Here is a 24,107-nt window from a genome sequence, read left to right on the forward strand (position 1 = left end):
AATTGGGTGATATGTAAAATAATGGAAGAAAGCATCAATGAGGGGGTGACATTTGAGCTAAACAAGGAGCCAGCTGCGGGAGTATCCAGGGGAGAGCCTTCTTGGAAGGAACAGCCAGGGTAAGAAACAAGGTTGCTGTGCTCAAGGAACATCAAGGAGGCCAGGGATACAGTGAAGTGATGGATTTGGGATGTTTAAGGAGGTAGAGCTCATTGTCTTGCTTTGTCCCAGTTGGGAAGGAGGGCCTCAGGGGTCCAATAGCAGAGTGCGGGCCCTAAGATCGGCCACTTCCTCCCTTCAAGGGTAAGTGGTACCATGCCTCCTCATACACCGTGTGTGACTTGTATACCCTTGGAGAGTAGGAAGGTTCTAAACTGCATGTGCTAAGTGCTTCTGACATGTGGCTGTATTTCCATCCTCCTGTGTCCTGTGCCAGGGAGGAACCATTGTCATTCCTGTTTTAGAGATGAGGAAATGGAGGTCAGAGAGGGGGCAATCCCTTCCCCCAGCTTGTAAGCTTATTAACAGAAATACCAATCTTCAATCTAAGTTTGCCCACTGACCAGCATGAGTACCTGCATGTGTAGGTGTGTCTCCGCCCCCTCTGGGGGCCCTCATGTCCCTGGCTTGTTATCCATCACCCCAGTCCCTGGGGCCAGCAGGTCACACAGGGCTAGGTGCTTGTCCATCGGTTTGGAGTAGAGATGACCCAGCTTTGAGTAGAGGTCTTTGGGGGTAGAGAGGCTCAGGTCTCAGCTGCCCTGAGGGGCGTTGCTGGAGGTGAGCGTGAGGCTGCTTGTCTGGGTAAAGACACCAAGGCCTGTACATATACGGGGGTGGCAGAGTTCCCCAGGAAAGACCCTGGGCACCTGCATTAGTGGAGGTGTACTTTGGTCTGGGCTCCATCACCAGCTAGATAGTCCCCACTGGGTCACTCTACCCATTCCCAGGGCTGAGGGCTGCCCCCTCTAAATATAGCCCAGTGGGCTGAGCTCAGGCCTATTTTAGGCCTGGGCTGGGAGGTAGCTAGCCTTTCCAGGCTGTGAGGAGCCACTGCTGCCTTCATCCTGTCGTACTACTGGGTGTTATTATCAGCCCCCCAACTGTCCACCGCCCGCCATGCCTGAGGAGACCCAGGAAGGTAGGAGAGCATTAATGGGGGAGGGCAAGTCCCCTGTCCTGTGACCCTGTGGACTCTGGAGCAGCCCTGCCTCATCCCATTGACCTCACTTCCTTGGCTAGTCATCAGTCACCATGTCCCAGCTTGAGTAAAGGGACCTACCCCCTGTGCATGGAGAGAGGGCTTACCACATCTGGAATCCCACGTCCTCTCCGGCCCTGCCTGTCTCCCCTGCTAAGGACAGGGAGGGGTTGGGGGGAGCTACCTGGTCAACTATAGGCTGTGCCCAAGTGGGTGTGGGCAGGGCAGACGCCTGGCCAGCTAGACTCTTCATTCATGGAGGAAGCTGGGATCCGGGCAGGCTGTTCCAGGAAGCCTTTGGGCATGTGGCCCAGAGACTGGGAGTGGGTAGATCTCCGGCCTCCTCCAGCTTGAGCTTAAAATGGACCTAACTATTGGCTAGTTGGGATCCCTTGGCCTGGCCCAGCTTAGAGCTAGTTAGGCCTTTGGTGGCCACTCGCCTAAGTGCCCCATTGCACCCAAGTACAGAGGTTCAGTGGGGCCAGAACAGGGCTGACCAGCTGCCCCACGATTCTCTGGCCCAGCCGGTCAACTCCCTTACCACATTTTCAACATTTCAGCTGGATGGGGGCGGGGTGCCCAGCCCCCAGTAGTGATGGGAGATGTTTGCCTCCTTCTGGGGTCCAAACAACGTTTATCAAGCTTTCTCCTGGGAATGAACAGAATCCGAGTTCAACTTAGGAAGGGTGGGGAAGGGGCACCTGGGTGGCTCAGTCCGTTAAGCACCCAACTCTGGATTTCTGCTCACGTCATGACCTCAGGGTGGCGAGATGAGCCCTCTGTCGGGCTCTGTGCTCAGCAGGGTGTTGGAGCCTGCCTGAGATTCTCTCCCTCTCCTGCCCCTCCCCCTGCTTGTGTGTACACACACACTCCCTCTCAAATAGGTAAATATTATTTTTAAAAAGTGGGGAAAGCAGAGCCAGCTGCAGAGAGGAATTTACTGTGACCCCCAACCCATCACCCAGACGTGACTAGCAGCATCTCTTTCTGCTCTGAGGCATCTCAAGGGCCAATTTCAAGCAAATCATGAAGGCTGAGTTCTTGTTCTGAAAGTGACAGACAGGGCCCAGTCACCCTTGCCCCTATCAGCAGGCATTCCCTCAGTGCCCCCCCTGCTTTGTTATTTAGCGTCCAGCTGGGTATCTGGAGGTATAAAGAGCCAAGATTATTAAAAAAAAAAAAAAAAAAAGTAAAATATACTTTTTAGAAATCACAAAATATTTTTGATGGGTTTAAAAATCAGTGAAATCACAAGAAAAGTACAGATACCCCAGTGACTAAGTGGGCAGAGGCTGGGAATGGATAAGGAAGGTATTCCAGGCAAAGAAACCCAATCAAGGGGCACCTGGGTGGCTCAGTGGGTTAAAGCCTCTGCCTTCGGCTCAGGTCATGATCTCAGGGTCGTGGGATCGAGCCCTGAATCAGGCTCTCTGCTCAGCAGGGAGCCTGCTTCCTCCTCTCTGCTTGCCTTTCTGCCTACTTGTGATCTGTCAAATAAATAAATAAAATCTTAAAAAAAAAAACCAATCAAACAGGTCAAGGAAGGCCTTTCCTCATCTCCCAGTTTGGCAAACATACGTGTACACATGTATGTATGTAATTTTTTTTTTTCAGTGAAAAGGCCTAAAGGTGGTGATATACCCTTCTGGGGGCTATGGACAGCCATTCTGGAGGGCAGTTTGATGATGGCTTAAAGAAGAAGCCCCTGCTCTTTAAGCCAGTAGCTTTGCTTCTAGTAATCTGTCCTTATTAACAATTAGGAAATTGGGAAAAACCTTCATACTTGCTGATGCATGTCCTTTCCTAGGGGTTATTAGCTTCAGAAGGGAACTGGAAACAACCTAAATGCCCAGGCAGCCTCAAAGGGAGGCTGCTGGAACATGTGGAACAGCTTGATAACAAAGGCAGGTCTCCTGTTACAAGGCTGAGTGAAAACAGCGGGGTTCACAGAAGTACAGCTGAATCACAGATCTCAGAGGCCGTTAAAGCAGGCCCTGGGGGACAGGTGGCACCCAGCTAGGAAAGGGGTGCTTCTGTGGGGCATGCAAAGTTGCCAGACAATGGGTCTGGCCTGGTGACTACTTCATAGGGTCTGCAGGGCAAAGTGATAGCAGAAGCAGGGATGAAATTTCATGCGCCGTCAGTTGAGCTCTCCAAGGCTGATAACTCTTTAGGAATGAGCAGGCAGAGGAATGCCTGAAAGTCCTTCCGGTGCTTGCTGGGGGAGGTGGGGAGCCAAATCGAGCAAGTCAGATGTACCTCCTGCTGTCGTGGGTGTTACCAGGCCCAAGGGGCTCCGAGGTCATCCTGGTTCCCAAACAAGGATCATTTCTGAGTCAGTTTTTGGGGCATTTGGAGCCAAACTCCCTTTGTCCTTTCCCATCTTCTCTGAGTCCCTGCTGCTGCTGGAAGCCACCTCAAAGAAGGGAGGGGGTGGTGGCCTGCTGGCTGAATCAGTCCTGCCCTGTCCCAGCAGACACTGTGGCACTGACAGCGAGCCCCAGGAGCAGGGCACCACTGGCCCCCAGCTACACACAGGAGGTGCGGCTGCACCGGGTAGAGTCCATCAGTGACCTGCACAGTGGAGGTGAGGGGGACAGGGCGGCGGGACTGACGTACTGGGAGAGGGGAGGAGGGCAGGTACACCCCCTACCCTCCTGATGCCCCATCTGCCCCCCAGGTTCGCTGCGCCCCTACCTGGCCGAGGAGGCGCAGCCATGGGACGAGCTGCTGGGCATCTTGCCCCCGTCACTGTGTGCCCAGGCTGGCTGCGGTCCCCTGCAAGGCCGGGGAAGCTTTCTGATTATACTGGCACTGCTGGTGCTCACCTGCCTGGTGCTCGCCATTCTGGCTGTCTATCTGAGCGGTACGGACAGACAGATGGATGGTGTGGGTAGCAAGTGGGGACCGAGGGTGAGGAGCAGGGCCTGGAAGGCACTTCCTTCTGCATGGTTGGAGGGAGCAGCTGCTGAGGCCGAGGCAGCAAAGGGTGGGGAGCTGTGGGGTGGCATGAGGTCTGATGATCCCCTCATTCCCACCTGTCCCCAGTGCTGCAGAGCGAGTCTCTTCGCGTGTTGGCACACACCCTGCGCACCCAGGAAGAGACGCTCCTCAGGCTCCGGCTGGCCAGCCTCAGCCAGCTGCGCAGACTCAACTCCAGCGAGGCCCCCGCACCCAGCTGAGACACCACTGGGACTAGGTCTTGGGGATGGGGGGGGGCTGGGATAAAGTGGCCAAGGCAGGCTTCTCCTGACCCACCGTTCTGCACTACTTCCTTGGTGAGGTTTCTGTACCAGAGTCTGACCTGACCACATGCTACCCGCCTCTCCTGTCTTCAGGCCAGGGCTGGCCAGGTTTTCTGGTGCCAAGGCCCTGGTTTGCGTGGCCCAAGGTCAGAGGAAGCAATACCAACCTCCTGGCTCCTTCTGTGGCCTGTCAGCAGCTTCTGGCTTCCCCCAGACATAGGTTCAAATCTAGAAATAGCTGCCCCCACCCCAGTTGCCCAAACTCTGCCAGGCCTCCCAGCAGGGATCCAGCCTCAGCACTCAAGCAGGAGAGCTCTGAGGATGGGGAGGACGGCCACCTGAGGAGACGGTCTTAGAAGGCAAAGATGAGATGGAGATGGTGCAGGGCCCACGGGGACAGCAGACGGGAGGCAGGCAGAAATAACCAGAGCTAATGACCGCAGAAGGCTGAGCATTCAGTTTAATTATCTCTAATAATCTTTAAAAATCAGCATATAGATCCATTCCAGGCACCCTCGTGTCCCCACCTGTTTTGGTGCCATTTGGCAGATGCTGTTCCCCTCAAGGACGTGGGTCATCCCAGAGGAGCAGGGCCCGAGGAAGGAGAGCAAGGGACAGCCCTCCTACCATGTGCCCTACAGCTCTGGGATAAGCACACATCTGGCCAGGCCTGGGACAGGGCAGGGAGAGGCCACAGCGCTGTGGGCAGGGGCAAGGGGCCAGGATCCCAACTGCCCTGGCCTCTGGCCACCCCATCCCCATGTCTGTTTTTGGTTTTGTCATTAAAAAAATAAAGCGGTGATTCCTGGCAGGGACAAGTTGTTGCAGTGTCTTCTGTTAAAAACACAGGCACGGGTGTGGACAGTCTCTTCTGCTGGCCCCGCCTCAGAGGAGGTCTGCCCGCTTGTCTCGCACGCGGCTGCGTGCCTTGGTCCGTGCTTTGAAGGCAGCAGCGTTGTACAAGTGCTGGAGTGGGGGCAGCGAGCGGGGCTCTGGTGAGCCAGGGAAGGGGAGGCCCAAGCCCTTTCCTCCAGCCCCTGCAGAGCTCGGGGCCTTGAGGCCACGGGAACGTGGGGAAGAGAAGGGTGCCCGAGGGTGCAAACCTTCTCAAAACGTGAGATCTTGCAGGCCTTCAGGGCGGCGGCATCCAGCACCAGCACAGGGCCCAGGCCAAAGATGTCACGAAGGAGCTCGTTGTTCTGGGGGATGAAACGGGCAGTGAGCTAAGGCTGGTCCACAAGAGCCAAGCTGGGCAGCCCCTCCCCGTCTGTCCTCCCACCTGGAGGTGGTGGTGCATGCCCGATCCCAGCACGTCCTTGAAGGCAGCATAGGCACGGCGCCGCGCCCAGCTGTCCACATAGAGCACCTCGAGGCCGAAGCGGATGGACTCTTCCTCACACTCCCCGCCCTGCAGCATAGGGGGACCCACAGAACAGGGCTCGGCAGCTGTGTCCAGGGAGCACTCTCACCAGGACACACGCGCTCACACGTACCTCAACGAAGTGCAGCACGGCTCGGAAGGTGGAACGCTGCCGCCGGCGGTCAGCCTTGGCACGGTACTTGTTGCTGTCGGTGGCCAGGGTCCGCAGGGCGCTGCAGAGGGCCTCCATGTCCTCGTACAGAAAATCCTCCTGCAGCAGGAGCAACGGAGGGTGTGTGAGCAGAAGCCCAGGCCCTGCACGCTCTCAGCATGGGGCTGTTCCTCTCACGGCCGAAGTGGTTTCCTCCTTTGCCTGGCCCCCTTGAATCCCTTCCTGGCCCCTCTCTGGCCAGGGCCAGACACCCCTCTCAGAGCCCCCACCACAGCACCCGGCGTCTGAGTCTGTGTTAGGGTGACCTCCCCTCTGTCACGACCTAGGGCTGCCCTAACTTCTGTGATGTCCCCTGCATCCAGCCTAGGTTGGACAGGTGGTGTCAGGAGGCCCCCCTCCCTTCCCTTCCCCCACTCCGCCTCACACCTCAAGGTCCCGGGCAAGCTCAAAGAGTAGTGCGATGGTCTCGCCAGCAGCAATTCGCAGGTTCACGCTTTCGCTGGACAAGAGCTGGGGCAACCGGGGCAGCTGCCTGGGGAAGGGGCAGGCTGAGCTATGTGTGGGCTGGGGCCTTGTTGCCTTTCCCCTCCCACTCACAGTGAACAGTCACTCTTACCTGTCCAGGATGTGGCTGATATGGGCACTGGGGCAGACGGTGAGGAGCAAAGCCCAGGCCTGCAGGGCAGCGCAGAGCAGGCCATGCTGGCTGGTGGGGACCACAGGGACTGTGGAGCCACCCACGGCACAGGACCGGCTGAAAACGCTTTCCAAGCAGTTGAGGCAAGACATCAGGTCCTAGGGACAGAGGGAGCCAGTGGGAATGGCTCAGGGGCAGAGCCAGGGCCTAGGTGCTCTATTACCTGTGCCCGGAGGCGACTTACCTGGACATCGGCAGCAGCAACATAGCACCCCAAGCCAAGAGCAGAAGCGCACTGTGGGAAGGGGGGCAAAGCCATGCCACAATCAGAGAGTGAGCCTGGGTTCCTGGCCACAGGGCTCACCCTTAGAGTAGGGGAGCCTGAAGGCAGGTGGAACCCACTTCTCTGCTTGGGGACTAGGGGATGGAAGGGGGTCACAGAGCCTGAAACACTCACGTGGAGCCGGGCAGCAGGGCTGGTTGTGCTGTCACTGAGCACAGACACCAGGAGGGGCTGCAGGCTGTGGAAGAGCTCCTCGCCCTTGGGTCCAGGGCCCAGCTGCACGCAGAGCAGGCCTAGCACAGCAGCGGCCAGCGCCTGCTCCTCGCCCTTCCCTGGAGGAATGCTTTCCGGTCAGCCCATGCAGCGAGGGTCAGCACCCAGCCAGTTCAGGTCTCCCCTGAGCCCCCAGGGCCCAACCTTTCTTGAGGCACTTTTCCAAGGCATCAGCCAGGGTGAGGCGGCGCTCCAGCAAGAAGTCGGGGAGTAGGCGGGATGCGAGGGCCAGGCGAAGGCTCTCAAGAGCACCCTGCCGGGTCTTGGCACTGGGGGACGAAGAGAGGGGACCTTGTGGGCCAGCCCTACTGGGTCACACTTGGCATGGGCTGAGCAGGGACACGGGTATGGGGGTTGGCCGGCAGTCAGGGATACCTCTTATCTGTGAGGCAGTCCACATACTCCTTCAACTTCTCCTCAAGGTCTTCCTGCTGGCCCTGCTCCTCCGCGGCATCCCCCCCTGCAAGGTCAGCGGGTCAGCCCTATGTCTTGACCCATCCCAGGGAATCCCCACAGAGGCCCTGCCACCTCCCACCCGCTCTCACCAAGGCTGTCCTCGGCTGCAGTGCTAAGGAGGCTGGGGCATTCACTGGTGGTGCTGCGGGCCTCACTGACGGCCTCGTCCTCACTGGAACCTGAGTCAGCCTGGGTACTGCTCCGGGCACCTGGGAAAGGTTGGACACATTTGTGGCAGCACCTGGCCTGCCTCCATTGATGAGGGACGGCTGGGGGGTACCTTACCCAACCTCATGAGCCCACGAGAATAAAATCCTGCCCCTTTCAGAGATGGGGAAACAGAGACTGTGGCAGGGGGCACCGGGGCTGATTCAGGGGACACTGAGCCAGGAAGGAGGAGAAAGGGAAATGAGGTCCATCAGCTGGAGAACATCAGGCGTGAGGTCCAGCCGAGGAAAACCCGGCAGGCTTGGTGAGTAGAGCCTCCTTGAGACTACAGCCTGCTTTACGGAGATTGAGAGCCTGGTAGCGGTAGACAGGGCTGCACAGGCCCCACCTAGGCCTGTGGCTGAGCCTGGAGTGGGGTTATTACTAGGCAAATCCTGGGGGAGCTCAGCTACTCGCCCAGATTATGCCTAAAAATGGCCAGGGCATAGGTCAGGGGCTTAATTATAGGATCTGTATATATAGAATACATACAGACACAGGGTTCAAATTCCAGCTCCCTATCTTAAAAGGGGTGTAACCAAATCAAATACCTAGCCTTTACCCCCTCAATTTCTTCATGTGCAAAACAGAGATGCTAAAGGGCTCTTTTGGTATAGCAAATGAAGATAATAACTAAACAACTAGTTATGGCTGTTCTGTGGGCCAACATCACCTATCTGCCCTGGGGCAGAAGACCAGCTCCTAGTGGATGTGGGTGGCTGCCCCAGGCTTCAAGCATACTGTCTTCTGAGATCCCCCCCTGGACCATCCCAGGCCTTTAGCTTTGGGTGAATGGACACACAGCACCCTCCTGATCCTGGGAAATGCAGAAAGTGGAGTGGCCCCTGACCTCGTTAGTCCCTGAAAATAGGTAAACAAAAGAGAATGTCAGGGTCAGCAAAACGTACACTCCTGTGTGTGGGTTCTGCCCAGGGCCAGGGGCTGACTTTGGTAAGGGCAGCTGCTGCAGCAGAGCCCCAGATGGGTTCTGGTCACCAGGCTGGTCCTAATTCTCAGGAACTAAATACTCCATGTGCCTGCTGGACAAAGTTGAGCATGCATCCAGGCCTCTCCTCACCTCCTCTCTTACTACCCTAATCAGCCAAAGCAGCCCAGCCTCCCTCATGTGCTCCCTCCAGATGCCAGGGCTTGGCATAACTTTTTCCCTCTGCATAGCGCTCTCTTCTTCACCTTCTCGGGATTCACCCACAAGTCCCTCGAGAATTCCTTGGTTTCTAAGTGTGGAGCTGACACCATTTAATGAACTTATCCCACAGCACCAACCCTTCTGGAATGTCGCTACCCTCTTAGATAGCCCCACACCCAAGTCCTGTTAGGGTTGTGGCCAAGTCTGAGCTGTGCGTAGCAGGCACCCCATTCCTGAAGAGTAAACATATGTGTTTACTGCACCAAAACACACTCCTGTTGGAAGCTGATAAGTCTCAGAGCCGCCTCAGGCTCCAGGGCCCTCCCCAACCCTCTCGTGCCAGGCCCACCAAAGCCGTAATCCTGCAACTACCCTATAGCCGGCCCCCTCAGTACTCCCCGGCAGGGTAGGCCTCCCTCCAATTTCCTAGTCCAGTCCAGGAAAGCACCAGGGAGTGGCGAGGGGGACAGGCTTCCTGCTCTGTTCGGCGGTTTGTCCACCATAGGAAGCAACTGGGGTGCGACAGCAATGCGGGAAACTGAGGCGGGGAGGCGCCCACCGGTTTAGGGCCGGTAAGGCGAGCTCCTGAGCTGCAAGCAGTGCGCTCGAGTTGGACACCCACGTGGCCGCTGCCTCCTGGGGCACGTGCCAACGGCGGGGGAGTTGCGGGACGCAGCGCCAGGTTGGTCGAGGCAGAAGTCTCTGTTCAGAACCCTCCAGGACACCGACGGGAAAGCCACGCAGGACCCGGCTCGCGGTTCACTAGCTGCTCCCCACTTACCCGCTCCGCGGCGCTGGGCGCCCTTGCGGGGCGCGCTGCCCTTACGGGCGCGGGGCATGCCGGGAATCAGGAGCGCGGGCGCGCAGAGGGCGCGGGGTCAGGGACCTGGCGGGTGAGGGTTCCAGACCGGCGAGACGCCGACCGCTGGGCTAAGCTGAGACTTGGGCAGACGACGGGAGCCACACGCCACACGCGACACCATCTTCGCGAGGCGCCCCGCCCTGCCAAACGGGTCGGAGCGCCCCGCCCTGCTAAACGGGTGGCCGGGAATGCGAGTTCTTGGCCATTGGGTTCAGGCCCACATCCACGCGGCTGAAACTACTAGTCCCAGGGCGCTGTGCGCGCAGATGACTGCCGGCCTGCTGGGCGCAGAGCATCTCGGGAATTGTAGTGTACTCCCGAGACCCAAAAGCCCACGACGCTCTCGCTGAACTACGCACCCACAATGCCCTGCGGACACCCACCCCCTCCTCCCGTGTCCATGTGCTTCTCAGCACAGTCATTAACTCTGAAGCTGCGGCCTTGGAGCCCCCTACCACGGCAGGCAGGACCGGCATTTCTTGGCACTTGAGGCTGGACGTTCGCCACAGGAAGAGCGTGGGGCTTGGTAGAACCGAGTAAACAGTCAAACCTTAGGCAGTGAAAGAAAAAGTGACTTTATGATGAAGCAGAGGAAAGACAACAGCTTAGCACTTACAGACCTTAGCCGAGATCTTGGAGCCTTCCTGTCCCTGGTTGGGTCTCCTATGACCTTTCCATGGACTTGGTGAGGAGTTGGAACAGAGCTCTGGGCTGGCAACCCTAACCATCTGAAACGCTGACTCTCCCTTGGGCTGCTTTCTTATCAGAAGGGATCCAGTGATCTCAGAGGACCTTTGGTTTTGAAATGGTGCAAGCAAAATAATAATAATAAGGTAAAATGGTGTAAACCATTTTTTTCTGGCCCCTTCCACTTCCCAGGGGTCCCATGGGAAGTGGGGGGTGTGTATGGGAGGACTGAGTATAAACTGAATAGAACAAGTGTGGGACAGGGACAAGAGACATATGGCAGCAGGGACAAGAGACACAGGAGCAGATAACTTCTGGCTTTATGCTGCTTCTTCAGGCCTGGGCTCCTGGCAGGTAGGGCCAGCCCAGCCCCGGTAACAACGGCAGCCAAACGACTCCCAGGGTCCAGGGCTGCCATCTGGCTGCAGGTGCAGAAAGGCTTCCAGCTGTCCTCCATCTTGCCAGGCACAGCGCCCATGGCCATGGCACCGCTGGTGACTGCAGGCTATGGCTGCCCTGGTCACGTTGATTACATAGGGGCCCAGGGTGCCCACTAGGTAGTCATGGAGATGCCAGCACTCCTCCTGAAGAGAGGGGAATGATGTATCAGTGCTCCTGCTCCGTGGCTGTGACATGGTCCTTTCCCCAACCCTGGGACTCTAGCGTGGGCTGCATGGCAGGTTGGAGGGACAATGTTCACCTCAGAGCTGGAGAAGCTCAGGTCCCCCCAGAGCACCACGCCGGCTGCCCCGAGTGCTGCGCTCACACCAATGGTCTGCACAAGGTCATCCTGGAGGCAAAGAAGAGCTAAGCCAGGGCTGAGCTGGCCGGATCCAACTGAGCCTACTTCCACCTTTGAGAAACTTTTCTGGCTCATCGCCGTGATCTGATTTCACATCTAGAGTAAGATTCCTTGGCACTGAGCCTCTAAGTGGCTTCTCAGGTCCTCCACTCAGAAGATGTCTCTCCTCAGACGAGGGCTCCAAAGGCTGGGCTTGCTTTCCCCCTCAAGATATTCCAAGACAGAGCCAAACTTCCTTTTCAGATGCTCCAGGATGGGACCTCCCAGGAAGAACTAGATCAGAGTCTCCCCATCAAATTCCCCTGGGGCAAGGTCTTCTCTTCAGTCATTCCTAGGACAGGGCCTTGCCTCCCCACTCATGCCTCCCCACTCAGACCCCTAGATCTCAGCTTTTACTCACCCGAGACAGGAACCTCCCAGAGCTCCGGTGTGTGAGGCGGGCATAGGCCAGAACAGGCAGAGGATGTGGGTGTCCAACAGAGGCCACACGGAAGGCCTCCTCCAGGCGGTTTCGGACAAATGCCTGGTGGTAGATGGGTGGCAGCCTGGGTGGGAGGTAGATGCTAGGGAAGAGGGCACTGGAGGCAGCCCAGAGCCAATGAAGTTGGGTGTTGCGGGCGAGGGCAGCTGGGTGGCAGTGTCCTGTGTAATTGGAAGCGATACCATGCCAGCCATTGCTACAGGCTGGGAAGCGGTAGAAACCCCAGAGCCCATGGGGTTGCAGGGCTTGGCCCAGCCGCAGTGTGTCCTCCATCAGGGCACGGGCTGCCTGCTCAAAGCCAGCACGGGCCTCATGGAGCTGCTCCTGGGGGCTCAGGTCGGGGAATACTCGCTGTGCCCAAGCCCACGAGGCTGCCTGATAGGCTCGGCGGCGGCCCCAGTTTCCAGCCCAGAGTGGGCTCCATTCCTCCCAGTCTAGCACTGCCAGGCCAGCGAAGCCACGTCCTAGGCTGCGATGGATCTGGTAGGCAGCCCGTGCCAGGTGGCGGTCAAGAGGGACAACCTGGGGGATGCCCCCATTGTGAGCTGTGCCCCCGGGCCCAAGGTAGGGATAGAGGCCAAGCTGGTTCTTGTAGAAGATGGTGATGTTCTGGCCATGAAAACGCTGGCCATGGTTGGCTATGATGCCCAGGGCCTCTAGTGGCAGGTGCACGCCGAAGCGCGTCTTACAGTGTGCTGAGGGTATGTTCCACAGCACAGAGAAGGGGCGTTCAGGAGCCCACACCAGGGGCTGGCCAAACCCTAGGCACAGGGCCACTCCGAGCGCTAGGGCCAGGCCCAGCAGCATGATCATGCCCCAGGGATGGAAACCTGCAGGAGAGAGGAGCTGTGAGCTTAGAGTCCGATTCCATGGCCATACCTTCCACACAGCCTGGAAAGCTAGGAACACTCCCCCACCTATTCTCCACAAGGATGAGGGGATGGGGAAAACATGGCCCCCCTGTAGTCCTCTAGCCCCCTCAAACCAGCCACGCCATGCATCAGCCTGGGCAGCTCCCCTCCCATGCTCTCCCTCTTTGTCATGGGACCACTGTGCCCTCTGACACCTTGCCTGCTCACAGTTCTCACCAGTCCCCTTCTGTCCTCCGTCCATCTTGTTCCCTGCCCCAGGAACACGAAACACCCTCCCCCTTGCCTGGCTTGATTCCTACTTAGCACTCAGATCTCTGCTGTGACATTACCTCCTCCAGATTTCCAAATGGACTGAGGGTATTTAGGTTCCCATCGTCCCAACAAATCCTGCCACTGTATGCCTGTGGCAGGATCAAGGCCCTATCTGTCTAGTTCCCCATTGCCTGGGCCCAGTCTAGGGCCTGACACACAGTAGGTGCTCAGTGAATGGTGATGAGTGACGTGGAAGGGAACAGACACCTTGTCACAGTGGCCTGGCAGAGTGGGAGGAGCAAAGGTTAGGCTTCCCTTCATCCAGGGCACAGGGCCAAGGTGGATCCCAAGGATCTTACAGAGACAGCAATCTAAGATAAGGATGGGAGGTGGGGGTGGGTCAACAAATAACGGTCACAGCCGCACCCATCAGAAGCCTTTATTCAGCCACACTGACAGCTCCGAACCCCAGCTGTGGAGCCTCTCCCAGCCCCGCTGGTGCTCAGGAAACAAGCAGCTTCCAGGTTCTAGGGACTGAGCTACGGCCAATGGGCTGAGGCTGGTACTGTCCTAAGCAGTCCATCGACCCTGAAGGACAGTGCTTTCCCGTGGGTAGCCCTCAGATGTCCTTTTCCATCCAGAATATGGGGCATCCTCTCAGGTCTTGGTACTGCGTCTCCAGCAGACTTCGTGGAGGGGGCATTGCAGGAGGTGGGGGTGAGGTGGTCAAGGGCTCAGGCAGGGGAGGGGGTGGTGGCAGTGCCGGCCCCTTGGGGGCTCTTGGGGCAGTCTGGGCAGTTAGACTAGGAGGCTTGCAGGGTGGCTGGGGAGGGGGTGCTCTGGGGAAGGCCTTGAGCAGGGTGGCAGGCAGCCGTCGGCTGGTGAAGACCAGGCCCTGCACAGGCTCACCCAGCTGGTAGCCCAGGTGGGCGTAGAACTGCAGCTGGTCGTGGGTGGTGAGGTGCAGCCGGCGGAAGCCCCGGGCCTGAGCAAAAACCTCCAGGCCCTCCATAAGACGGCGGCCAAAGCCACGGCCCCTCAGAGCCCGGGCCACCACCACTGTCTCCACCAAGAGGCTCTGGGGCCGGTCCAGCACCCGTGATAAGCGGGCATGACCCACCACAATGGGGAGTGACTCGGGTGTGGGGCTGGGGCTCAGCAGCATCAGGCAGAGGGGGAAGGCATCTGAGGACTGGCCCAGGGAGTGCAGGCGGGAGGCTCGGCTTCGGGGCCACTGCTCATTGATGAGGTCAGCACAGGCATCCAGGAGCTCAGGTCGGCAGTGCACAGGCTCCAGGGTCAGTTCAGCCAGGTTGGGAGCTGGGGTCTCCTCTGGCTGGTGTGCGGGATCCAGGGTCAGCTCAGTGGAGCCAGGACTGAGGGTCATCTCTGGATGGCATGCAGAACCCGGGGTCAGCTCAGCTAGCCTGGGGCTCAGGGTCAGCTCTGGTGTGCAGGATCCTCGGTCAGCGCGGCCAGGTTGGATCTCAGGGTCAACTCTGGCTGGCATGCAGGATCCAGAGTCAGCTCGGCTGGGCTGGTACTCAAGATCAGCTCTATCTGGTGTGCACGGTCTAGGGTAGGGGTCAGTTTTGGGGAGCCAGGGCTCAGAGTGAGCTCTGGCCTACATGTAGGATCTAGGCTCAGCTAAGTCAGGCTGGGAGCCAAGGTCATACCCTGCTGGGTTGCAGGTGGCTCAGTGGAGAGCTAGGGATTAAGAGCACGGTTTCCAGACAGTGGTATTTCCTCGGACCACAAAGGTGCTCCTCTTATGGACAATAGCCACATTAGCTGTACCAAGAGGGAGGACAGGGTTGGGGCAGGGAGGGGCTGACAGAGTGCTAGGGAACCCAAGCATCCTGCAACTACTAAACTATACCTTGTCCCTATACTCACCTGATGACACAGGTGACCTGGAGACCATCCCCTATACCTGACTCAGGTGGACAGCAGAGGAAACAGATCCAGTGTGTCCAGCCCCACACTGGAGGGAGGCTAAAGGCTAAGGCTGGGGCAGGACCCAAAAGTCCTGGCTCCAGCCTGTTGTGGCTACAACTTTGTCTTCCCCAGGACAGTGGATTAGTCCTACCACCATGGCTGGCTGGCCATCAGACAGAACATGCAAACTAGACACCAAGACCCCCTACTTTAGACCATTCAGAATTCTCTTTGGAGGAAACACAGCTAACCCCAGGAGCTCTCTGTCCCTTCCTTTTCCCTACATTCTTGGTCCCAGCATTTTTCGCTGCTTGGGCCATGCCTGCCACCTGAGCAATCCTGAGGCACGACTCACCCACCCCTTAGGATCGGATTTCCTTCCCTGAACTGCCTTCCCTGCCTGCAGCACAGAGTCCACTGGCCCCTCCCCGACATTGTGCAGCTCAGGACACTTTGCTTGGGCAAAGATGCAAGTGTCCCTTCAGATGGGGCCCCAACAACACTGGCAAGGGGCCTGGCTCACAGTCCCACAGCAATGTGGCTCTTGCAGGCTTGGTTCCCCCCTGGCCTGAGTTTCGTAGTCACCCTAGATAAGGACCACAGCTTCCTTCCTAAATCCACAAGGGTGTCCAACGGCCACCAGGTTGGGGGCTCAAACCTCCTGCGCCTAAATCCCATTGTTTGCCTAAATCCCATTGTTTGCCCATCCGACCCCAGGCCCTGCTGCCAGGAGGGTCTATGCTGGGGGATTTCTGGCGGCGGGGTATCCGCTAGGCCGCACGCTTTTACTCACCTGCTCCAGAGAGGACGTCCTGGCTCCCTTCCCCACCTTCCCAAGAAGGTCCCCTGAGCTTGAGGCCAATTCCACACTGGTCATGCCCAGGTCGGAGCCCCCACCCCCACACACTATATCACACAGAGGGCTATAAGCCCCTCACCTGCATCAGCTACCTCCTCAGCAGCCGCAGCCCCGGACCTAGAGGGAGGAAGCCCCAGGACCCGCCCGCAGGCTTGGAACCCCAGACGTCCCCGCGGGTTTAACCCTTTCAGTGCCGACCCCACCTACTGTGGGCGGGGCTCCCGTATTCTCAGGGAGAGGCGGCAAGGCTGTCCTGTGGCTGTTTCCCCCTCCCTCCTAGTGGGTGACAAACCGTGGAGCTTTTTGGGGGGGGAGTTGCTTCGGGAGTTGGACTCTGGGTGGGTGTGGCTCGGCATGCTCTGGGAGGGAACGACAGACGCAGGGAAGGCGTGCGGGGCGGCATAGCCACTTGAGGACCGCACGCGTGGGGCGGACGGGAGACACTGAGGACGAACACGCTGCGCGTGGGAAGAGGGAGGTACTGACATGTTGAAGGCAAGATCTGGGATGCTCCGCGTCCTCGCTCCGCGTTGGCCGGTTTCTCGCTCTGTGGTTTGGATTCTTCCGACCGTCCGCGCTGGCCCCTAGTGGTGCGGCGGACGCACTGCAGCGGTCGCGGCCAGCAGCGCCCCACCTGGTCCGGATTTTCTTTAGGCTGCCAGACCCCACCCCGCCTCCGCGCGTCATCGCTTAGGCTCCGCCCCCGGTCCAGCGCGTCATAACACGGGGCCGACGCAGGTCGGGTCTTTGCCCTGGCTCCGCCTCTGTCTCTCCTGCCGTTGCTAATCCACAGCTCCCGGCTCGGTGCGCAGCAACGCTGTGACCCGGCGCAGGCTCCACCTCCTCCTCGACGTGCCCTGCCCAATGCAGAGCAAGTCTCTGGCTCCTGGGCACCGCTTAGGTCCTCCCGGATTCCGTTCGGCCGATGCCTTGCCGGGATCCATCTAGCCAAATCCTTGACCGGGTGGGCCCCTCCTCCACCTGGCTCTACTTCCGCCTCGCCTCGTCTTGCCCCACCCTAGGCTCAGGCGCGTCTCGGACCCCGTTGGCCTCCAGGGGTAAAAGGGTCCTGTGTAGAAACGGAGCTTCCTCCTGAAATTTGGGTCCCATCCTCGGAAGCAGCCGTCCTTGGACAGACATCAGGACAGAGTGAGAGACGAGCCTTTCCTGTGCTCTCTGCATCCCAGAGCGTGTACGTTTTAGGCACTTAATAGCTCTTGAAGCAAGAATCATGTCTGCTTCATTTGCGAGGCTGGTACCTGTGAACAGGTTCAGGTTGCGTGCAGGTCTGGTTACTGTCAACACACAGGAGGAGCCAAAGGGCTTTACCTCTATGGCTAGACAGCCTGGGTTCCACCTAAGCTTCTCTATTTTTCTGGCTGTGCAGCCTTGGGCAAAGTGCTTACCCTTTCAGTGTGTGCCTGTTTCCTCACAACGTCATGTTAGGATTGAATGAGTTAGTCCACTTAAAATGCTTAACACAGGACTTGGGGAGGAGTAGGTCCCCAGTGAATGTCAGTTTGCTACACTGTCATGATTGCTACAGCTTAAAGACTGGGCTCAGTGTCTCTGGAGATGTTTATGACCCTGCTGGGTGGGTGCTGGAGGCTCTAACCCCTTCAGCTATCCTGGCTTGTAAACGTGTGCAGGTGCAGGCATGTGGTGTTGATGGTCTCTGAGAGTACTCCTGACTGTGACCATGGCTTGTGTGATAGCTTGTACTTCAGAAAGCTGTGGCCAGGCTCAGACTGCATTAGGCTGTGAAATCAAATAAAGAAAACATTTAAAATGGAGTCGAGGGACGCCTGGGTGGCTCAGTCGGTTAAGTGTCTGCCTTCGGCTCAGGTCATGATCCCAGAGTCCTTGCTCAGCGGGGACCCTGCTTCTCCCTCTCCCTTTGCTGCTCTCCTTGCTTGTGTGCTTGCTCTTTCTCTCCTTCTGCCAAATAAGTTAATTAAAAATAAAATAAAGTGGAGTCGAGAGGCTAGAAGGGGGAACTCAGACATATCACTCCTTGCAGCCCTTTGCAGACCCAACAGGAAGGAGCCTACTTTACTCCTGCAATGCGAGGAAAGGTTTTCTCATCACCTGACAACAGCCCAGCCAACAAGAGCCTCATAACTCAATGAAAAGCCATCGCCACCACCCTTCAAACACCCAGTTTACTCCAGTGGATTTTCTGTTTGTAACAGGCCCTTCCAACTACCCCCTTTCCTCTATAAAATAGCATTCCTCCTCTTTGTTCTCCAGACTTGCCCGTGGTTTTGCAACAGGTCACATGTCCCAAATGGCACTACTTTCCTGTTCCCAAATAAACCCATTTTTGCTGGTAAAATAACTAATTTATTTTTAAGGTAAACAGGGGGCTCCATGTGTGTATCCTGGTGTATGACCAGTCACTACGTGCCCTGCTGCTCACACCGTGCTCCCTTCCAGCCACGGTAGCAGCGACATTGGAACTCCACAGCCATCCGCATCTGATCCTCAAGTGAGAGGGCACCTTGTAGGTTCAGGGGCCGGCCACCACGAGCGAGCTGGATGGAGAAACTGGTGGGGTTGAGGATGAGGAGGGCCTCAGGGTGGCTGGGGCGCCGGGCACAGCGGCCATGGCCTGAGCACAGGGCTTGACTGCACAGAAGAGCCCCACTGGTCACGTTGAGGATGAAGGGCCCCAGTGTGGTGTCCATGTACTCCTTGATGGCCTGGCAGGATTCCTGAGTGGGAGGAGGAGCATCAGGAACACACAACAATAGTGCATGGGCCTACCTAGGGCATTGAGGCCCCAGGCCTGCTGTCCCAGCCAGGACTGCAGGGATAGAAAGGGCAGGCCAGGGTCTTCCCAATCAGCCTGGCAGCTCCACCCCTGCCCCCACCCTAACCCCTCATCCTGGGCTCATTGAGCTTACCTTGGTTTTTGTGTTCTCCCAGCTCACCCAGAGCACCACTCCTGCTGCTCCCTGGGCTGCACTTTCCCCCAGGCTGTGCTCCAGCTCATCCTGGGGAAAGGGACAGCACAGCTCTGAGATGCTTTCCTCCTCCCCATCCCCCACAGCAGATTGCTGTAACACCACTGGATGGGACAAATAACTCATAACCCCCACCGGGGGCCACCCTGGTCTCCCATGGCAAGAGGCAAGCCTGTCACTGTAGCCTGTGAGTGCCATGCAGCAGGCACTCCATCTTTGTGATGAAGGCCAAAACACTGCCGAGCACAGAGCTTAGCACCCAGTAGGAACTCAAGGAATGGAGCACAATGGACAAAAGTGCCCCAAGGCTGTGTGGCCTCCCTTACTGGATCTAATGCCTGACAAGGTAGGCTACAAGGTGGGTGGGGTCATAGGATACTCACCAGGGGCAGAAAGCGGTTCGTCCAGTCATAGAAGATCTGAGCATAGGGCAGCACCGGCAGACTGGGGTCCCCAACACCCATAGCCATACGGAATGCCTCACCTATGCGATGCCGCACATACATCTGTCCCTTCCCCGTGCCCTCCAGCTCTGCGGGCATGTAGATGCTGGGATAGAGGGCACGGCTCTGGCCCCACAGCCACCCCAGCTCGTCATTCTGGGCACTGACCCCTGGTGGGCACTGGCCAGTATAGTTGGGGCTTAGAAAGTCATAGTTATAGCAGTCAGGGAAGCCATAGAAACCCCAGAGGCCACGAGGCCTCAGTGCTTGCCCTAGCCTGAGGGTGCCCGCCATCCAGGCCTGTGCAGCCTCCTGGAACTGGTTCCGTGCTGCTGCCTCCACCTCAGGAGCTGGCCAGTCGGGGTGCTGCTCTCGGACCAGTGCCCGGGAGCGCTGCCGGTAAATGTCCTTGGTGTCCCAGTTGAAAGCCCAGCGTGGGCGCCACGCCTCCCAGTCGATGACCGCCAGCCCTGAAAAGTCGGACGCAGGGATGGCAGCCAGGATGTCCTGGAAGGAGCGCGCCAGGTGGGTCTCAAGGCTGGCATTCTGGGGCAGGCCACCAAACACAGGCTCCCCGGAAGACGTGTAGTAGGGGTAGGTGCCCAGCTGGTAGCTGTAGAAAATGGTCATGTCAGGGCCGCGGAAGGTCTGCCCCGGGTTGGCCACCACATCGAAGACACTGACATCCACGTCCACGCCGTACTTCTCCAGGCACCACTGCGTGTTTGCGTTCCAGATGGTGGTGAAGGGCTGGTTGGGTACCATGGGGCTCCTGGAGCCTTTAGCCGTGCTGAGCAAGCTCAGGAAGAGGGTGTAGGTGGGAAGCAGCTGGACTGCCATGGCAGAGGATGGGTCTAGGGAAACCTGGTCAGGGGAGGCAAAGCTGAGAGCAGGTTCTGAACTCTCTTACCCCTGCTTAGAGAAGGCAGGCCAAGCCCCTTGCTTATTAACCCATCCCTGCTCCACTTTGGGTAAACATTGACCTTGGCTCAGGGCTCAGGGAGGTCAGAGGGCAAAGGAAAGGCATGTAGGGGGAGCGCTGCCACTGGTGGGCACACAGTTGCCTCGAGGGTGGGGCCTCTGCCTTCTTGTCTCTCGTGGGCTTTGCCTTGGCCTACGCTAACCAATCCCCTTCCCCAAGAGCCACAGAAGCCATGACTTCTGTTTTGAGAAGAGCGGCTGAGAGACAGGCCCTCAGCCCCCAGGCTGACCTGACTGATGGGGGGAGATCCTTTCCTGTCTCTTCCCCTAGGAATCCTGGCCAGCCATTGGAAGAAGAGATGCTCAGCCACCAAGGACAGGTCAGCCCAACCCTCCTGTATACCCACCAGTCGGCCCACCTGTCCCTGCTGACCTCAGGGCTGAAGGGCCTCATCCTCCAAATTTCCTGACCCCAGCGGGAGGGCCTGGGCAGGGCTCAGCAAGATTCTGTTCCTCAACTCTGGCCCCAGCTGCACCAGACTCAGAGGAAGCTGCTGCTGGAAACTCTGAGCTTTTGTAGGGGGGAGTCACGCCACCCAATCTGGGGGCGGGCTGAGGGGCAGGCTGTGGGTTGGAAGGCTGAGCCCCGCAGAGGGCTGCCTTGGCGCCCCTAACAGAGTGCCTTGGTGGGAGGTGGGGCTGGGCCGGAAGCAGCCCCGCCCACAAGGTCAACACCAGGCCAGCTTTGTGGCTTTCTTTGGATTGGGGTGGGGGTGGAAACTTGGGTGGCAGACCCCGCTGGGCAGGTCTGTGTGTGGTAGCAGAGTCTGGGAGTCTCGGTACTATATCCTGAGGGAGCACACTTTTCTGCATGGCTGCCTTATGCCATCTGTGGGCCTTGGGCACTTTTGCCTTTGTGGGCCCCTTCCTCAAAACATTAAAAAATGAGAGGCATCTGGGTGGCTCAGTGGGTTGGGGCCTCTGCCTTCAGCTTAGGTTGTGATCCAGGGGTCCTGGGATGGAGCCCAGCACCAGGCTCTCTGCTCCGTGGGGAGCCTGCTTCCGTTCCTCTCTCTCTGCCTGCCTCTCTGCGTACTTGTGATCTGTCAAATAAATAAAATCTTAAAAAAAACCAAAAACATTAAAAAATGCATTTTAGGGGCGCCTGGGTGGCTCAGTGGGTTGAGCCTCTGCCTTCGGCTCAGGTCATGATCTCAGGGTCCTGGGATCAAGCCCCACATTGGGCTCTCTGTTCAGTGGAGAGCCTGCTTCCCCCTCTCTCTCCGCCTGCCTCTCTGCCTCCTTGTGATCTCGGTCAAATAAATAAATAAAATCTTAAAAAAAAATGCATTTTAAACTGTGCTGGTACAAGGACAGGTACCATCCAGACTGAAGTCATTATTATGTGTTCATTAGGAGTATATATTTTCCTCTGCTTAAAAAAGTGAAGACATTTCTTGGGCCCCTGGAAGTATTGCAGCCCCAGGCCCTATACCCACTTGCCCTAGGTGGGGGGGTGACTAACTCCCCTCTGCTTTAGGGACAAGTCTGAAATGCACTGTCTATGACGTTGGGGCCGATCAGCGAATGTGTCTTTGTGAAGCCCTGGTCAGCTACGGCCCAGGCCTCTGCGCAAGGCCCAGTAGTGTGTGCGTCTGCAAGTGCAGACCCAGTACCTAAACTGGGTGTGAGAGTCCACGGTCTCGTGACTGAGACCCCGTGTTTGGGTGAGCCTGGGTAGGTCAGTGACCACATGCTTGTTCATTCCTTTGTGATTTCACTTGTTTGCTGATTCAGAAACTGACTACTGAGACTTGCTAGGTGCACAGGCCCAGGCCCAGGCATGCCTGCCAGGGTGTGGTGAGGGAAGGCTCATGGACCTGGTCTGGGCGAGAGTGCTGCCTGAGTCTAGGGCCCAGTCTGAGCCTGAGCTAGGGATACCCCTCCCCCCAGCACAGTGGCCAGTGAGTCAGTGATAGCCGGCTACCATCTGCACTTCATCCCCCAGGCTAGGATGGAGAAGTTGACAGCACCAGAGGAGGACCCCAGCACAGGATCTCACCACAGAGGTGGTGGCTGCTGTTTTATTCAGGAATCAGGGCCACAGAGTGATGATCATTAGGCGCAGAGAGCCTGGCGCAACTCTTGAGGGGACAGGAGAGCATCAAGGCAGCCCCGACTCCCTCTCCCTGAGGGTTCACAGCACCTTCAGGTGCCCCCAGAAACCTAGTGCTGCAATTGGCACAACCCAGCCAACGGTCAGGCCAGCATCCTCCAGCAGCCTCGGTCGAAGGGAGACGCTCCAATGGCGGAAAGGCAGGAAGATGCTCCCCAGATGCCCCCCCTAGAGCCCTGCAGACAGAACTACCCCTGCTGCGCTCCGCTGGCCAGATTGGCCCAAGTGCCGTGTGTGTCTGGGGTCCATCCGGCTTCGTGGTCCAGCCCTGCCTGCTCTCTGGTGACGTGCACACCCCAGGTCTGAGCCACCTTACTCTGCTTTACCCCGACCCACCCACAGCTGTGGCTGTCCCCAGAGTTGCACCTTCCACAAGGCTGTTGTCCAGGTCCTCCTGGAAAGGGATGTGAGGTGATCACAGGTTTGCCCGGAGGGGTCCCAGCCAGATGAGTACAGGTCACAGGTGTTTGGGGGAGGTAAAAGGCATGTAAAGTCACACATGTAGGGAAACCACAGCTTTGCTGGCTATGCAATCCTGGCTAGGTGGGGAAGGCCACGGATGCTGGGTGTTACAGATGTGGGTGGGGTAGCTCACTGGTGTGTTTGAGGGTCACAGCTGGGTAGGGGAAGTCAGAGGTGTGAGGGCAATGAGGGCAGTAAGTCACAGCTTCTTCCTTGCCCTCTTTTTGCTGGCTCCATCATCGCATGACCTTATAGACCAACACCTTCATCTTCTGTCCAGCAGACTTCTCCCCACCATGGCCACGAGAGCTGGGTGTCCTTCCGCCTCAGCCTTCTCCCCCCACCTCATGAACTGATGTTGCCTTCCCCGTGCTACTGCTTAGCCCCCTTCCCTCCATTCTCTGCTGTCGCTCGGCTGTTGTCAGCCAGAGGGAGGAGGATCACTTTACAACCTGAGCTGACATCAGCGTGGTGGGGCTTGCTGCTCTGGGCTCTGCTCTGCTAACTGCCTCTGACTTAGCCTCTGCATCTGGTGTGCATCAGGAGGACAGGGCCCTTTGCTGGTGTTGCTCACGGATGCAGCTCAGCCCAGCCCAGGTACATATGTATGCTGTTTGCTGAACAGGTGAGCCGGTCACTGCCGTCAGGCAAAGTCAGTGGTGGTGCTCGAAGGTGGCCCTTCCTGCCCTTCCTGCAGTTAATACCCTGACTACGCCACAGCCCAAGACTGAGGCTGAGCCTGAGGCAGGCTGTGTTCAGTCCCAGTTGTGTTCTGACTTCCTCCAGCCTTTGCCTGCATTTTGTCTCAAGCTTCCCCTTCCCCTTTTAAAACTCACTGTAGAAGGCACTTCCGCGAGGATACCTCCCTTGAGTCTTTGTGGCTGGGCTGCCCCCCTTCACCATTTGGCTGTTTCTTGAGTCTGTCTTCCCACAGCCAGTGTTTGCTGAGGGCAGGGCCTGCATCATCACTGACATGGACAAGGGGACCCCAAGTGCGGGTCTGATGGCTGAGGACAGGGGCAGAGCCCCTTCCGAAGCAGGGGAATGAAGCAGGCTGGAGCTGGTCTGATGACTCCAGATGCTAATTCTCTCCTCTGGGAAAGCTAGGGACAAGCCACATTCTCCCAGGGCCAGGAAGGGGCTGACCTTTGAGGAGGTCTCTGCTCCCAGACTCAAGATGTCTCCTTCTTACCCCAACATAAATCTTTGCAGTGGGTCAGGGACAAGACTTCAGGATTCAGGTCCCAAACCCCAGTGGAGACCTGTGACCCAGCTGGGGAGAGGTATGTGGGGCTGGAGTCCACTGCCCTTGGGAGCAGGGAGTGAAGGAGACGCCCTTGCCTATGGGAACAGCAAGGAGGGGTAGTCTGCCCAGCTAGGGAAGATCAAATATCCACTTCCCCGT

At 57.8% G+C, this 24,107-nt stretch overlaps 5 protein-coding genes across 12 annotated transcripts; 1 reads left to right on the forward strand and 4 right to left on the reverse strand.

Annotated features, from left to right (window-relative positions):
* The first annotated feature begins 9 nt into the window (after positions 1 to 9).
* LSMEM2 (leucine rich single-pass membrane protein 2) lies at positions 10 to 4,866 on the forward strand. 3 transcript variants are annotated; one of them, XM_032868116.1, is made up of 4 exons: positions 10 to 1,141; positions 3,675 to 3,788; positions 3,882 to 4,067; positions 4,250 to 4,866. In XM_032868116.1, the coding sequence occupies exons 1-4, from the start codon at positions 1,120 to 1,122 to the stop codon at positions 4,381 to 4,383; spliced, it is 456 nt and encodes a 151-aa protein (XP_032724007.1). In that variant the 5' UTR covers positions 10 to 1,119; the 3' UTR covers positions 4,384 to 4,866. The 3 variants fall into 3 exon arrangements, with proteins under 3 accessions (XP_032724007.1, XP_032724008.1, XP_032724006.1); XM_032868117.1 differs by having other exon boundaries at positions 3,678 to 3,788; XM_032868115.1 differs by lacking the exon at positions 10 to 1,141 and having other exon boundaries at positions 3,450 to 3,788.
* Positions 4,867 to 4,888: 22 nt separating this feature from the next.
* Positions 4,889 to 10,009, reverse strand: IFRD2 (interferon related developmental regulator 2). 2 transcript variants are annotated; one of them, XM_032868113.1, is made up of 12 exons: positions 9,763 to 10,004; positions 7,717 to 7,836; positions 7,547 to 7,631; positions 7,316 to 7,440; positions 7,073 to 7,230; positions 6,860 to 6,910; positions 6,595 to 6,773; positions 6,405 to 6,510; positions 5,940 to 6,077; positions 5,726 to 5,854; positions 5,550 to 5,645; positions 4,889 to 5,412 (listed from the first exon to the last, which is right to left on the reverse strand). In XM_032868113.1, the coding sequence occupies exons 1-12, from the start codon at positions 9,818 to 9,820 to the stop codon at positions 5,332 to 5,334; spliced, it is 1,326 nt and encodes a 441-aa protein (XP_032724004.1). In that variant the 5' UTR covers positions 9,821 to 10,004; the 3' UTR covers positions 4,889 to 5,331. The 2 variants fall into 2 exon arrangements, with proteins under 2 accessions (XP_032724004.1, XP_032724005.1); XM_032868114.1 differs by lacking the exon at positions 6,405 to 6,510 and having other exon boundaries at positions 9,763 to 10,009.
* A 627-nt stretch (positions 10,010 to 10,636) lies between these two features.
* Positions 10,637 to 16,293, reverse strand: HYAL3 (hyaluronidase 3). Of its 3 annotated transcripts, none has more exons than XM_032868119.1 (4): positions 16,221 to 16,293; positions 11,733 to 12,643; positions 11,231 to 11,320; positions 10,637 to 11,114 (listed from the first exon to the last, which is right to left on the reverse strand). In XM_032868119.1, exons 2-4 carry the CDS (start codon positions 12,624 to 12,626, stop codon positions 10,851 to 10,853), a joined length of 1,248 nt encoding a protein of 415 aa, XP_032724010.1. In that variant the 5' UTR covers positions 12,627 to 12,643; positions 16,221 to 16,293; the 3' UTR covers positions 10,637 to 10,850. The 3 variants fall into 3 exon arrangements, with proteins under 3 accessions (XP_032724010.1, XP_032724012.1, XP_032724011.1); XM_032868121.1 differs by having other exon boundaries at positions 11,733 to 11,877; positions 16,221 to 16,292; XM_032868120.1 differs by lacking the exon at positions 11,231 to 11,320.
* On the reverse strand, positions 13,360 to 16,294 carry NAA80 (N-alpha-acetyltransferase 80, NatH catalytic subunit). Of its 2 annotated transcripts, XM_032868123.1 has the most exons (2): positions 16,221 to 16,294; positions 13,360 to 14,326 (listed from the first exon to the last, which is right to left on the reverse strand). In XM_032868123.1, the coding sequence occupies exon 2, from the start codon at positions 14,322 to 14,324 to the stop codon at positions 13,557 to 13,559; it is 768 nt and encodes a 255-aa protein (XP_032724014.1). In that variant the 5' UTR covers positions 14,325 to 14,326; positions 16,221 to 16,294; the 3' UTR covers positions 13,360 to 13,556. The 2 variants fall into 2 exon arrangements, with proteins under 2 accessions (XP_032724014.1, XP_032724013.1); XM_032868122.1 differs by lacking the exon at positions 16,221 to 16,294 and having other exon boundaries at positions 13,360 to 15,807.
* Positions 16,295 to 18,054: 1,760 nt separating this feature from the next.
* Positions 18,055 to 21,033, reverse strand: HYAL1 (hyaluronidase 1). Of its 2 annotated transcripts, none has more exons than XM_032868127.1 (4): positions 20,498 to 21,033; positions 19,084 to 20,007; positions 18,641 to 18,730; positions 18,055 to 18,448 (listed from the first exon to the last, which is right to left on the reverse strand). In XM_032868127.1, exons 1-4 carry the CDS (start codon positions 20,516 to 20,518, stop codon positions 18,134 to 18,136), a joined length of 1,350 nt encoding a protein of 449 aa, XP_032724018.1. In that variant the 5' UTR covers positions 20,519 to 21,033; the 3' UTR covers positions 18,055 to 18,133. The 2 variants fall into 2 exon arrangements, with proteins under 2 accessions (XP_032724018.1, XP_032724019.1); XM_032868128.1 differs by having other exon boundaries at positions 20,472 to 21,033.
* Between the last annotated feature and the right edge of the window lie 3,074 nt (positions 21,034 to 24,107).

Source organism: Lontra canadensis, unplaced genomic scaffold (assembly GCF_010015895.1).
Source record: "Lontra canadensis isolate GAN:19392208 unplaced genomic scaffold, GSC_riverotter_1.0 scaffold35, whole genome shotgun sequence".
Taxonomy (NCBI): domain Eukaryota; kingdom Metazoa; phylum Chordata; class Mammalia; order Carnivora; family Mustelidae; genus Lontra; species Lontra canadensis.